The sequence below is a fragment of the Aotus nancymaae genome, unplaced genomic scaffold (assembly GCF_030222135.1).
Source record: "Aotus nancymaae isolate 86718 unplaced genomic scaffold, 86718_ANA_hifiasm-v0.15.2.pri h1tg000059l, whole genome shotgun sequence".
Classification (NCBI taxonomy): domain Eukaryota; kingdom Metazoa; phylum Chordata; class Mammalia; order Primates; family Aotidae; genus Aotus; species Aotus nancymaae.
In genome coordinates this window covers 45,549,084-45,562,617 of record NW_026988473.1, presented here as the reverse complement: position 1 = coordinate 45,562,617, position 13,534 = coordinate 45,549,084, and the positions used below count along the sequence as shown (strand labels likewise).

Genomic DNA, 13,534 nt, shown 5'->3' with positions numbered 1-13,534 from the left:
TTTTTTTTGAGACAGAGTTTCGCTCTTGTTACCCAGGCTGGAGTGCAATGGCGCGATCTCGGCTCACTGCAACCTCCGCCTCCTGGGTTCAGGCAATTCTCTTGCCTCAGCCTCCTGAGTAGCTGGGATTACAGGCACGCGCCACCATACCCAGCTAATTTTTTGTATTTTTAGGAGAGACGGGGTTTCACCATGTTGACCAGGATGGTCTCGATCTCTTGACCTTGTGATCCACCCGCCTTGGCCTCCCAAAGTGCTGGGATTATAGGCGTGAGCCACTGCGCCCGGCCCTCAAACTCCTGGTTTTAAGTAATCCTCCCAGCTTGGCCTCCCAAACTGCTGGGATTTTAGGTGTCAGCCTCTGCACCCCGCCACACATGCAACTTTTGACTCCCCAAAAACTTAACTACTAATAAACTACTGTTGGCCAGAAGTCTTACCAATAACACAGTTGATTAAAATATATTTTGTATGTTAAATGTATTATTTATATAGTGTATTCTTACAATAAAGTAAGCTAGAAAAAAGAATATGTTAAAAAAATCATAAGGAAATTATTTACTATTCATTAAGAGGAACTAGATCACCATAAAGGTCTTCATCCCCAACTTCTTTACACAGTAAGCTGAGGAGGAGGGGGAAGAAGAGGAAGAGGAGGGATTGGTCTTGCTATCACAGGAACAGCAGAGGTGGAAAAAAAGTCCACATGTAAGTGGACCTGTACAGTTTGAAACTGTGTTGTCAAGGGTTAACTGTACTCTCATTCACTGTCTGCATCTATATGTGTGTATGAAAGCAGGAAGGAAGAAGGGAAGATTGGACAACATAAGGCATCAAATCGTTTTATAAAATTTGTAGTTGTTTTCTCTGTGCCATATAACCACACAGTAAATTGCAATGTCACTAAATCATGAGTGCTAAGACAGAAAATCTATCATCTAATCTGGCCCCAAAAGGAATCACAGTACCTTGATTGCAGTTGGTGCACTAGAGAGTGTCACTAATGTCCCAGCAGCTTCATATTTTACAGCAGGGCTGGATGACTGTAATAAGTTATAGATGCAGCGAATGAAACGAGCTCTTTCTGATGGGTTAGCATGACAGACCTAGAGAAGAAAACATTAAGACTTCAACTTATTTCAGGAATGCTGGTTTTCAAATGGAATTTTTTTATGGATGTCAGCTTATGGGATGCTAGTTTTCTCAATCTCAAAGCTAAGAACAGTCTTATGAGGACAGATGAAAATGTCAGCCAACATAGGATGAGGCACTATGACATAACATTGGTAATTTCAGAAAGAAGTTAGATGCCAACAAAAACATAGATAAGAAATGGTTTTACCAGATAGGATGGTGTGAACAAAGTAATTTTTACAGCTACTCACTCATTTATTCATCTTATCATAATTTATATTTTTAATGTTTCACAAAAGGTTTTCTGATGGCTTAATATATTTGTATGCTATACACAGTGAAAGAGAAAAAGAAAATGTAAAGTAACAAAAGCAAGGACATATTAACACAGTACACTAATATGGGTACTGTCACAGGATATTAAATTTGGTCCTAAATTTTTATTCTGGATGCCAAAGAAAAACATGATGACGATATAAATCTCAATAGCTAATAAAAGCAAAATACCAGTTTTTCAAGCAAGAAAGATAACATAGTTTCCCTAAGTACTACTTCTTCTTATTTGAGATGATACTCAATACTGGAGAGAAAACTACAAATTTCTATCCCATTCTAAATGCATCCTGATACCTTTACTTGTGAAGCAAATGTCCCTTATTTCTCTTTTGAAGTCAGTATTCGCATTAGATTTTCCTAAAATATATATAGTCAAATCTCTATCACATGAACATGACTTAAAAGCTATCCCCATTTACTATAACATGGACCCTACTAAACAAGTCATTAGATAGCAGAGAACTGCTAATTTTGAGAACCTCAGTGGCATCCTAAACTACATACATGAATTAAAAAGAACTATAGGCTAGATGTGGTGGCTCACGCCTGTAATCCCAGCACTTTGGGTGGCTAAGGTAGGTAGATCACGAGGTCAGGAGTTTGAGACCAGCCTGGCCAATGTGGTGAAACCTCGTCTCTACTAAAAATACAAAAATTAGCCGGACGTGGTGGTGCGCACTTGTAATCCCAGCTACTCAGGAGGCTGAGGCAGGAGAATCGCTTGAGCCCAGGAGGTAGAGGCTGCAGTGAGCTGAGATCGCGCCACTGCACTCCAGCCTGGGCAACAGAGTGAGACTCCACCTAAAAAAAAAAAAAAAAAAGAACTATATATTTATAGTCTTAGTTTCATCTTAAATTTCCAAAATCCTGGTATCTTGTGTTAAGAGGAGCCCCTTTCTTACAGAAGCAAAGACAGCTATAATCAGTTAGTAGTGTCTACCATAGGTGTTTTGACCATAGTATTTAATAAAGCCATTCTGGACCTACATTTTTTTGGCCTCCAATGGATCAATAGCAAAGTTGAATCTTACTGTACCTTTTATCAGAACATTTACATTGTAATCAGCTCTTTCAAAGAATGTATCATATTAAAAGTATTGCCAATATAGTACTTCATTTAAAAATCCAAAATTCTTAACTGGTTTTAGATTTCCTGTCAATGGCTTACAATGTCATATTAATGTATTTAAAGTTTTTCTACTCTCTTTTTCAAACAGGGAACACAACAAGTATTTAAGGCCTTTTTTTGCTTGATTTGAGTAGTCTGATAAATGCTCAAGAAAATCTTGAATTTTATTCTAAAGCCTAATTCATAATCTATTCAGTGACTGGGAAGTTCACAATGATTTATTTGTAGCTATACTGGCTCAAGCTACAGATTTTCATTGAAATCTTTATGGAGGTTTAGAAAGGATACAAGCAAGTATTCTACCTGGAAAATACAATAAACCAAAGTAAAAGAAAAAAAAACTTTAATAGGCTATGCTATAAAATATTTATACTATTGAAATATATTATCCTAGTAATTATCATCCCAGAAAGAAACTAACCCTTAAACTGTCTTAAACTGCTGAGTTTATTTTACTCATCATAGATTATCATTCTTACCTTATAAATCAGTTCAACAATAACCAACTGCAGAATATCTCCAAATGTTTGAACTTGATCAATACAAGTACTTAAGTAATCCAAAGCTCGATCCTAAAAAAATAAGAATATATTTATCATACTCCACCTCATTCAATAGAAGGACTTAATGCATCTTAAAAAATATATACACATTACAACTCAATATAAAACAAATGAGGAGATCAGGGCAAAGAGAAATTAATTTAGAAAATAAAGAAGAAACCAAGAATAAAGTTAACATATAAAAGACATAAAGTTAAATATATTTTCTGGAAATGAGCCACAAGCCTGGGGTCTGATTTTCTAGCAGCTAAACCAAAGAGGGAAAACACTATGTGTTATGGGATTCAGGGTATCTGTACAATCAAAATCAGTTGCTTAGGTATATAGTTATTCCTATTACTGAGACCTAAAAGAAAAATCTCCTATGTGTTATCATATATCGGACACTGTGATATAGAGAACTATGATGTTGAAAACATCTCTCCAGTAAAGTATCAATAAATTTTATTGGACTATTTCTGATTATGTCCCTCAATGTAGGTTAACAGCATAATGCCAAAAGCACTGGATAGTAAAACCAATTACACAAGAGGACAAAACACTGTGGCTCATATAAGCAGCTTTCACAATCTTGTTTAGGAAGACAAAATGACAATATCGAATACCACTTCACGTGCTCATTAACATGGCTACTATTTAAAAAAACACAAAAAATAATAAGTGCTGGCAAGGATGTGGAGAAGTTGGAATCCTTGTGCACTACCAATGGGAATGTAAAATGGTACAGCTGCTGTGGAAAACAGTATGGCAGTTCCTAAAAAAATTAAAAATAGAATCACTGTATATCCAGTAATTCCACTTCTGGGTATATACCCACAGGAACAGAAAACAAAGTCTCAAACATATATGCGTACATCTATGTTCACAGCAGCATTATTCACAATAGCTAAAAGGTTGAAGCAACCCAAGTGTCCACCAATGGATGAACAAGTGAACACAATGAGGCATATATTTACAATGGGATATTACTTAGCCTTAAAAAGGAAAGAAATTCCAACACACGCCAATAAATGAACCTTGAAGACATTATGCTAAGTAAAATAAGCCAGTCACAAAAGGACAAATACTGTATGATTCTACTTATATGGAATACTTAGTGTAGTCAAAATCACAGAGACAGAAAGTAAAATGGTGGTTGCCAGGGACGGAGAGGAAGTGGTAACGGGGAGTTTTTTTTTTTTTTTGAGACCAAATCTAACTCTTGTCACCCAGGCTGGAGAACAATGGCGCAATCTCAGCTCACTGCAACCTCCGCCTCCTGGGTTCAAGCGATTCTCCTGCCTTAGCTTCCCGAGTAGCTGGAATTACAGGCGCCTGCCACCAGGCCTGGCTAATTTTTGTATTTTTAGTAGAGATGGGGTTTCACCATGTTGGGCAAGCTGGTTGAGCTTCTGATCTCAGGCGATCCGCCTGCCTCGGCCTCCCAAAGTACTAGGATTACAGGCATGAGCCACCACGCCTGGCTATGGGGAGTTATTTTTTAATGGGTACAGAGTTTCAGTGTTGCAAGACAAAAAAATTACGGGATAGAATGTAGTAATAGTTCTACGACATTATAAATGTACTTAAAATCACTGACCTGAACACTTAAAAATGGTTAAGATGGTAAATTTTTTTGTTATGTGTATGTTACCACAATTTTAAATAATTAGGGGAGAATCCATTAAAGGAAGATCTGGGGGGAAAAAAGTGACAGTATCTAGATTTCAGAGGAATGGAAGGACTCCATATTTTTCAGTCTTCATGCATATCGCTGCCCATATTTTGGTGATAAATACTGGCTAAAAAATTTCAAGATTAGATGGCATCAAGGCGTACAGAGTAACTGCTAACCAAAAGTAGATCCATATACTTTAACTGCCAGCAGACCAGGATGTAGGGTTGGCACTCACGTATGAAAATTGAAGAGTCTAACAGGATACACATCTACACCAAAAGCCACCCTATTTCCACAGGCAAGGCTAAGGGTGTACCTATGCAAAGCTACTGCTTTTCTCTACTAAACAATTTTAGATCTATACTAACATAAGAAAGAACAGGCAACCAAAGCCCCAAAATAGAGGACCATAGCACACAGTCATAATAATTTTAATTTTTAAAAACTGTAAGGTGGTTGTTCTAAAATGCCTCTTCAATGTTTAATTGAAAAAAAGAATGCATACATATGCATCATTTTAGAGAAAGGTTAAGAAAAAAATGTATTTTTATACAAGTCCAAAAATCTAAAAATATCAAACTATACAAACCACATGAACTATAAACAAAATTACTGACTAAAATCATGATTAAGCCTATGTAATAATTTTCTCACTTAAATACAGTTAAAAAAGTATTTTTTAAAAAGTACTTCACCTGATCTGCATGAATTAGCATCATAAATGCATTCCTTTTGCAACTTGCATCCTTCTCATTCACCAGAAAATCATGTATCAGTTCAGGAGCATCAGGTATAAGATGTTCAAAATTTCTTTAAATAAAACAGGTAACATCCATATTTAATAAAAACCTACTTTACTATTATAGTAACTCTCTGGACAATACCAAAGTTAAATTTAATCAAACTTTACAACATAAATGATTCTTATGCTTTTTAAGACTTTTTTTTGGCTGGAGTGCAGTGGAGTGACATTGGCTTACTGCAATCTCCGCCTCCCAGATCAAGGGATTCTCCTGCCTCAGTCTCCTGAGTAGCTGCGACTACAGGCATGTACCATCACGGCTGGCTAATTTTTGTGTTTTTTTAAGTAAAGACGGGATTTTGCCATATTGGCCAGGCAGCTGGTCTCATACTCCTGACCTCAAGTGATCCACCTGCCTCAGCCTCCCAAAGTGCTGGGATTACAGACATCAGCCACCACACCCAGTCTGCTTTTTGAAACTTTAAATTAACTAGAATTGGGCGAAGGGAACACAAAGTTACATCTTCACCTATTAAGTTATCGAATTATATGTTTTCTAATTCAATATAGAAAAAGCTGATTTATTCAACATGCTGTCTGTTAACTAGTATCTCTAATAACTGTTGTACACACATTTTTTTTTTTCAGAGTCTCGCTCTGTTGCCCAGGCTGGAATGCAGTGGCATGACCTCAGCTCACTGCAATTTCCAATTCCTGGGTTCAAGTGATTCTCCTGCTTTAGCCTCCCGAGTAGCTAGGACTACAGGTGCCTGCCACCATGCCTGGCTAATTTTTGTATTTTTAGTAGAGATGGGGTTTCACCATATAGGCCAGGCTGGTCTCAAACTCCTGACCTTGTGATCTGCCTGCCATGGCCTCCCAAAGTGCTGGGATTACAGGCGTGAGCCACTGCACCTGGCTGTTATACATACATTTTGAGCATATCAATATAGTAAGAATTACATTAACAGGAAAAAAATAGTCCCTTGAATTTTATTAGTTGTGCTGTATATTTACAGACTTGCCTCTTCTTCTGGGAATTTAGAAATATTAGTATAGAGAACAGTGAACATTAGCTTAATGAAATCCATCACCTTGCTTCAACAATTGTTAATTCATAGCTAGTTTTGTTTCATCTATATCCTTGTCAAATTTCCCTCTTTTCATATTATTTTGAAGTAAATCACAGGCAATGTATCCTTTCTTCTGTAAATATACTGGTAGGTTTCTCTAAAATCAAGGACTCTTTACTTGTAAAACTATTCCTCATCATACCTCACAAAATTAATAATTTCTTAATATGACATAGACAGTGTTCAAATTTCCAACTGTCTTATAAATGTCCTCATTTTTGTATGTGCACTATAGTTTAAATTCTAAAATTTGTGTAGTCTGTATGGGAACATTAAAGGAACTAATCTACATTATTAACCAGAATACCACTTGCCTTAACAGACAAAATCTAATAGTAAAATAACTATAAAATTATATCTTTTTTTTTTTGAGATGGAGTTTCACTCTTGTTGCCCAGGCTAGAAAGAAATGGTACAATCTTGGCTCACTGCAATCTCCGCCTCCCGGGTTCAAGCAATTCTTCTGCCTCAGCCTCCCGAGTAGCTGCGATTACCAGCATGTGCCACCATGCCTGGCTAATTTTTTGTAGTTCTTTTTTAGTAGAGATGGGGTTTCACTATGTTGGCCGTGCTGGTCTCAATCTCCTGACCTTGTTATTCGCCCGCCTTGGCTTCCCCAATTAGGAGTGAGCCACTGTGCCTGGCCTAAAATTATACCTTAACCAACAAATCTACTGAAGTACAAAGGTGCTTATACAAATTACATTGTAGAGCAGGCACGGTGGCTCATGCCTATAATACTAGCACTTTGGGAGGCCGAGGCAGGCAGACTGCCTGAACTCAGGAGTCTGAGACCAGCCTGGGCAACATAGTAAAACCCTGTCTCTACTAAAATACAAAAAAAAAAAATTAGCTGGGCATAGCGGCGTCCTCCTGTAGACCCAGCTTCTCTTGAGGCTGAGGCAGGAGAATTGCTTGAACCCAGGAGGTGGAGGTTGCAGTAAGCTCAGATTGCACCACAACACTCTAGTCTGGGCAATGGAGTGAGACTCCATCTCCTCCTATCCCCCGCCAAAAAAATGACATTGTAGTTCTTAATGGATTGACACCTGTGACTGTAAAAACTTAGCATTCTAGCTTCATCTAACTGGTTCCTTAAATTGGTAAAAACCCAAAATATCAGCCATGTATGGTGGCCCATGTCTATAATCCCAGCACTTTGGGAGGCTGTGGTGAGTGGATCACTTGAGGTCAGGAGTTCAAGACCAACCTGGCCAACATGGTGAAACTCCATCTCTAAAAAAAAAACAAAATTTGGCTGGGCATGGTGGTGGGTGCCTGTAATCCCAGCTACTTGGGAGGATGAGGCAGAAGAATCACCTAAATCTGGGAGACGGAAGTTCCTGTGAGCCGAGATCACACCACTGCATTCCAGTCTGAACAACAAGAGCGAAACTCCATCTCAAAACAAAACAAATTAAAAACAAACAATAATCCAAAATCTTCAGCTAAGAATTGGAATCAGAACTGTAGCCCTTCTCATTTAAAAAGTTCTCCCCTCAAAGCTTCTAATGGTAAAAAGAAAACATCAACATTCCACAAAAAGATTTCTAAAACAATGTCAAAATTTCAAAGCCTATAGAGACTAAGCAAGTGAACATATAAAGTGGCTTGGAGTAATATGGTTGAGAATGATAGGCACTGTCATAAACTGGAAAGTATATAACTTATTTAATGGGGATTACTGTTATTCAATTTCAGCAGAATGTTGTCATGTGGAAATTAAGGCCAGCGCTGCCAGATCTTTTGACTTTTCAATATTGATAATAAGAAAACTTACAGTGCTGGCCAAACAAAACATATCTCCAAGCTACATTCAGTCTGTAAGCAACCACTTTGGAACCACTAGTCTAAAAGATTAAGACTAAACAGTCCTCACAGAACGAAGCCAAAGCAGTATCTTTGTTTACCTATAGATGGTATAGATGGCCAAAACAGCATTTCTTCTAACATAGCTGTGTCGATGCTCCAAACATGCACGAATAGCTGGCATTAAAGGTTCTAGCAATTCTGCTTCTTTCAATTTGCAAAGAAAACGAAGAGTAGATCCTCGAATAAATTCATTAGGATGTTGAAGATCCTGATATAAAAATTTAAATATGAAATGCTGAATTTCAGCTTTTTACAAAAAGAAAATTTTAATGCAAAACTCTCCAATGAAAAAAATCAAAATAAGCTTGATAAAGACCTAGATTACCAATTTCCTTCATATTCTTGTTGACTGAATAAATTTTTACCTATCTCATCAATGTCTTACATATGTGTCTCTGTTTTTTAATATATACACATAAAATGCATAGAAAATGTCTGAAAAGAGTGACAATAAAACTTTACAATAACTCTTTACAACTTTAATTCCAAATCTCTACAACTTACATTTTATCAAAGAATCAATTTTAAAAATTAAAACAAAGCCCATTCTACCAATTTTACAATTAAATTCAAAGCAATATTCAGAAATAATTATAATTTGGTTTACCTTTCTGTATGCATCACATACAAGGATCATCTCATGTAAAAGTCTCCCATCTGGAGTTGTTTTAGGAACAATTTCCCAAAATACCAGAAGTAATTTCTTGATAGTGTGATCCTGAAGAGGTAGCACAAAACGAATGATGGTCATCAGAAGTCCAGGAAGTTTTTCACCATTCAGAATCATAATGATTACTTTCTTCAAAGCTTCAGTCTTTGACTTTACGTCTCCTTTTTCTGAATCAAAAATTAAAAAAAAAAAAAAAACACACAATTATTTGTAAAGAAAATTCATCACATAAATTTAAAACCAATTAACAAAATAAAACGTACCTTCTTACTTCGCTATCAGCAATGGTAATAAAGGTACAAACCCAAGGGACAAGAGTTCTCCACCTGGCTCTGCCACAAACAAGCTGTCTTTGCTCAAGTCATTTATCTCGGATCTCAGACTCTTTATATAGAATATGAAGGCAATAGTTTAGATTTCTGGTTCCTAACCAAGTTAATGTAGAAACTAGTCCCTTATCTCTCAACTTATACTAAAATAAAATCTAAATGGATTAAAGACTTAAATCTAAGACCGCAAGCTATGAAACTACTAAAATGAAGCATTGGGGAAAATCTCCAGGACATTGGTCTGGCCAAAAATTTCTTGAGTAATACCCCACAAGCAAAGGCAACCAAAGCAAAAATGGACAAATGGGATCAAATCAAGTTAAAGCTTCTGCACAGCAGAGGAAGCAATCAGCATAATGAGACAACTCACAGAATAAGAGAAAATATGTGCAAACTACCCATCTGACAAGGGATTAATAACCAGAATACATAAGGAGCTCAAACAATTCTTTTTTTTTTTAAGAGATGGGGTCTTGCTATGTTGCCCAGGCTGGAGTGCAGTAGTTATTCACAGGCACGATCCCACTACTGATCAGCACGGGAGTTTTGACCTGCTCCATTTCCTACCTGGGCCGGTTCACCCCTCGTTAGGCAACCTGGTTGTCCCCCGCTCCCGGGAGGTCACCATATTGATGCCAAACTTAGTACGGACACCCCATCCGGCATAGGGCACTACAGCCCAGAACTCCTGGACTCCAGCGATCCTCCAGCCTCAGCCTCCCAAGTGCTGGGACTACAGGCACATACCACTGCACCTGGCAGAGCTCAAACAATTCTACAGGAAGAAAAAAAATCTCATAGTCTAATTTTAAAATGGGCAAAAGATTTGAATAGACATTTCTCAAAAAAAAGATATACAAATGGCAAACAGGCATATGAAAAGGTGCTCAACAGCACTGATCATCAGAGAAATGCACATCAAATCTACAATGAGATATCATCTCAGCCCAGTTAAAATAGCCTTTATCTAAAATAACAAATGCTGGAGAGGATGTGGAGAAAAGGGAACCCTCATACATTTTTTTTGTGTGAGAATGTAAATTAGTACAGCCAGTATGGAGAACAGTTTGGGGGGGGTCCTCAGAAAACTAAAAATAGAGTACCATGATTCAGCAATCCAACTGCTGGGTATATATCCAAAAGAACGGAAATGAGTACATCAAAGAGATATCTGCACTCCTGTTTGTTGTGGCATTGTTTGCAACAGCCAAAACTTGAAAGCAACCTAAGTGTCCATCAACAGATAAATGGATAAAGAAAATGTGGTACATATACACAATAGAGTACTATTTAGCCATAAAAAAGAATGAGATCCTGTAATTGGCAACCACAAGGATGGAACTGGAGGTCATTATGTTATGTGAAATAAGTCAGGCACAGAAAAACAAACTTCACATGTTCTCACTTATTTGTGGAAGCTAAAAATCAAAACAAACTCATAGAGATAGAGTAAAAAAATGGTTATCAGAGGCGGGAAGGGGAGTGGGAGGGAAGTAGGGATGGTTAATGAGTATTAAAAAAAGTTAGAAAAAGTAAGTTAGACCCAATATTTGATAGCACAACAGGGTAACTACAGTCAATAATTTAATTGTACATTTAAAAATAACTAAAAATATATATAATTGGATTGTCACACAAAGGATAAATGCTTGAGGGGATAGATAATCCATTTTTCCATGATGTGATTATGCACTGCATGCCTGTATCAAAGCATTTCATGTACCCCATAAATATATATACCTACTGTGTACCCACACAAATTAAACATTAAAAAAATAAAATTCAGAAATATAGTTCTTATTTGCAAAAATGCTTAAAAAAATGAAAAGTTAAACCTTACTGGAAACACATGTTTATTCCAGTGTTAACTGTTTGGGTGGGTAACCCAAAGAACAAAGTTCTTTTGGTTTTACAAGCTAAGTAATATGAAGTTAAGCGCACGATGGAAATAAGATACTCCAATACACATCCTCAACCCGATGCCTAGAAAAAATAATCAGCTACATTAAATATAATATATCGAACTGCACAAAAATTAGGACATTTTGAGGAATATCTAAACTATTACAATTTCTTTATAACCCAAAGAACAAAGTTATTTTGGTTTTACAAGCTAAGTAACATGAAGTTAAGTGAAGGATGGAATTAATATATTCCAATATACATCCTCAACCTGATGCCTAGAAAAAATCATTAGCTACATTAAGTATAATATATTGAGCTGCACAAAAATTAGGACATTTTGAGGACTATCTAAACTATTACAATTTCTTTAGCTTTACTTAGATAAACTGAGATGTTCTATTTCAAACTACCAATATTTAGTCTAAATAAGTTCACATTTTTAATAAAAGGTCTATTGAAGAGATCCTAGAAAAACGTATTTAGACAAAAATTAAGCATTTCTAATTATAAAAGAATATGAAATATGAGGTTTTTATTTTTTTTTCTTTTTTCATTTCATTTTCAAAATAATATCAAAGTTTACCTAGATCGTTTTTTAAGCTAATTTCAGATGGCGGTTCTGAATCCATTGGCACGTTAATTAACGTGTAGCACACGTTCTCAGCAGCTGTCATGATTTCTGGTTATATTATAATCAATCCTCGATATATGATTTAAGGATGTCAGAAAATCTAGAAAAATAAACACAGGGATATCATGACAATTTTTTTTTTAACCCACAAACCAGTAACTATAGTGATGTATTAGAAAGGGCAGGTCAATCTATATAGTGTTTCCATAAAAATAAATTTTAGTAAAAACCACACCGTCAGCTCCAGCATAAGGTATATTATCTATCACTCCCTCATCACATCCCGGTCCGGTGTTTGAGAATGTTGTACAGCAGAATGAAGGCCCACAGAGCAGTGACAGTCCCCCAGCCCCACCCCACAATGTTATGGAACATAAGATTTTTTACACAACACACAATCTGCATGCTCAAGTAAAGAAAGAGACCTTGTGCCTGAATACTCTGCCAAAACCCTAAAGCGCTTTATCGAGGTCCCCGGTGGGTTCCGACTGTTGTCTGCGGGTCCCTTAATCTGCCCGTGAAACTCCCACCTCGACCCACCCGCTTCCTCGTCCCCTTCCTATAGCAAAGCAGGCCTCGGCCAGAAAGGGCAAGCCTCAGGGTCTTGGGAGGGAAAAGACCCCTGGCCAATACAGAGGGCAGAATGGAGCGTCGGACTCGGAGCTTCCTAGTCCCCCGCCCCCACCCGGTCCCCTTTGCCAGGCCCAGACGCAAGAGGCCTAGTTGCTCCCCTTTCTCATCCTCCATCTGGAGAGCCAGTTCTTCCGACTCTGCCCGACCCACCACGCGTTCGGGATTGGAGCTTTGTGGCCCACTACCAGGCTCCGAGAGGCAGTGGTTGGGGCAGCCGCGGACCCGTCTACTCCAACTCCAACCCGCAGCAGCAGCGGCAACTCCGGAGTCCTCGGCTGACGTGGAAGGGGGTGGGGTAACGAACGAAGCCACAGCCACCTAGCACCTACGGCGACTCAGAGAGGACATGCTTTCTTTGTGCAGCACTTGCGCGCTTCAAGTATACCCTATTTTCTTCCTCTTCTCTCGTCTAGGGGTGGATTAGGCCGCAGAGCAATGAAACCACTTATTTTATAGTTTCTCCTGCAAGCCAAGCGCTGAGTTAAGCACTGTCTCATTTAAAAGCTGACTGGAAATCGTTCCTTCTCACAGTAACAGTAAAGGGGAGGAAGTGCTTGGCGAGGGAAACTTTTACAGGGCTGTGTTCCCGTGAAAAAGAGCTCAGGACTGGAAAGTGGAAACTCAGGAATCCTTTTTCTTGCTCACCTGCTAATAAACTGGGAAAGTAACTAATACTATTGGGAAAGTAATTTCAGTTATTTTATTAATGATCACTAGATTAAAATCCATTTCCGTTCTTAAATCGCTAGTAGTTTAAATCTGCCTCTATGCAGGAAGGGCTGGAGTTATTTGAAAGTCGA

General features: G+C 37.8%; 1 protein-coding gene across 2 annotated transcripts in view; it reads right to left on the bottom strand.

Annotated features, from left to right (window-relative positions):
* COPB1 (COPI coat complex subunit beta 1) overlaps positions 1 to 12,997 on the bottom strand; it is a 44,092-nt gene extending 31,095 nt beyond the window's left edge. The window contains exons 1-7 of one of the 2 annotated variants that reach the window (XM_012456599.2): positions 12,885 to 12,997; positions 12,054 to 12,201; positions 9,174 to 9,403; positions 8,605 to 8,774; positions 5,515 to 5,629; positions 3,079 to 3,171; positions 969 to 1,106 (exon numbers count right to left, since the gene is read on the bottom strand). In XM_012456599.2, coding sequence (XP_012312022.1) covers positions 969 to 1,106; positions 3,079 to 3,171; positions 5,515 to 5,629; positions 8,605 to 8,774; positions 9,174 to 9,403; positions 12,054 to 12,144 — 837 coding nt within the window. In that variant the 5' untranslated portion in view covers positions 12,145 to 12,201; positions 12,885 to 12,997. The remainder of the gene's footprint in view (positions 1 to 968; positions 1,107 to 3,078; positions 3,172 to 5,514; positions 5,630 to 8,604; positions 8,775 to 9,173; positions 9,404 to 12,053; positions 12,202 to 12,884) is intronic. The other variant, XM_012456600.2, reaches the window with a different exon arrangement.
* Positions 12,998 to 13,534: the final 537 nt, after the last annotated feature.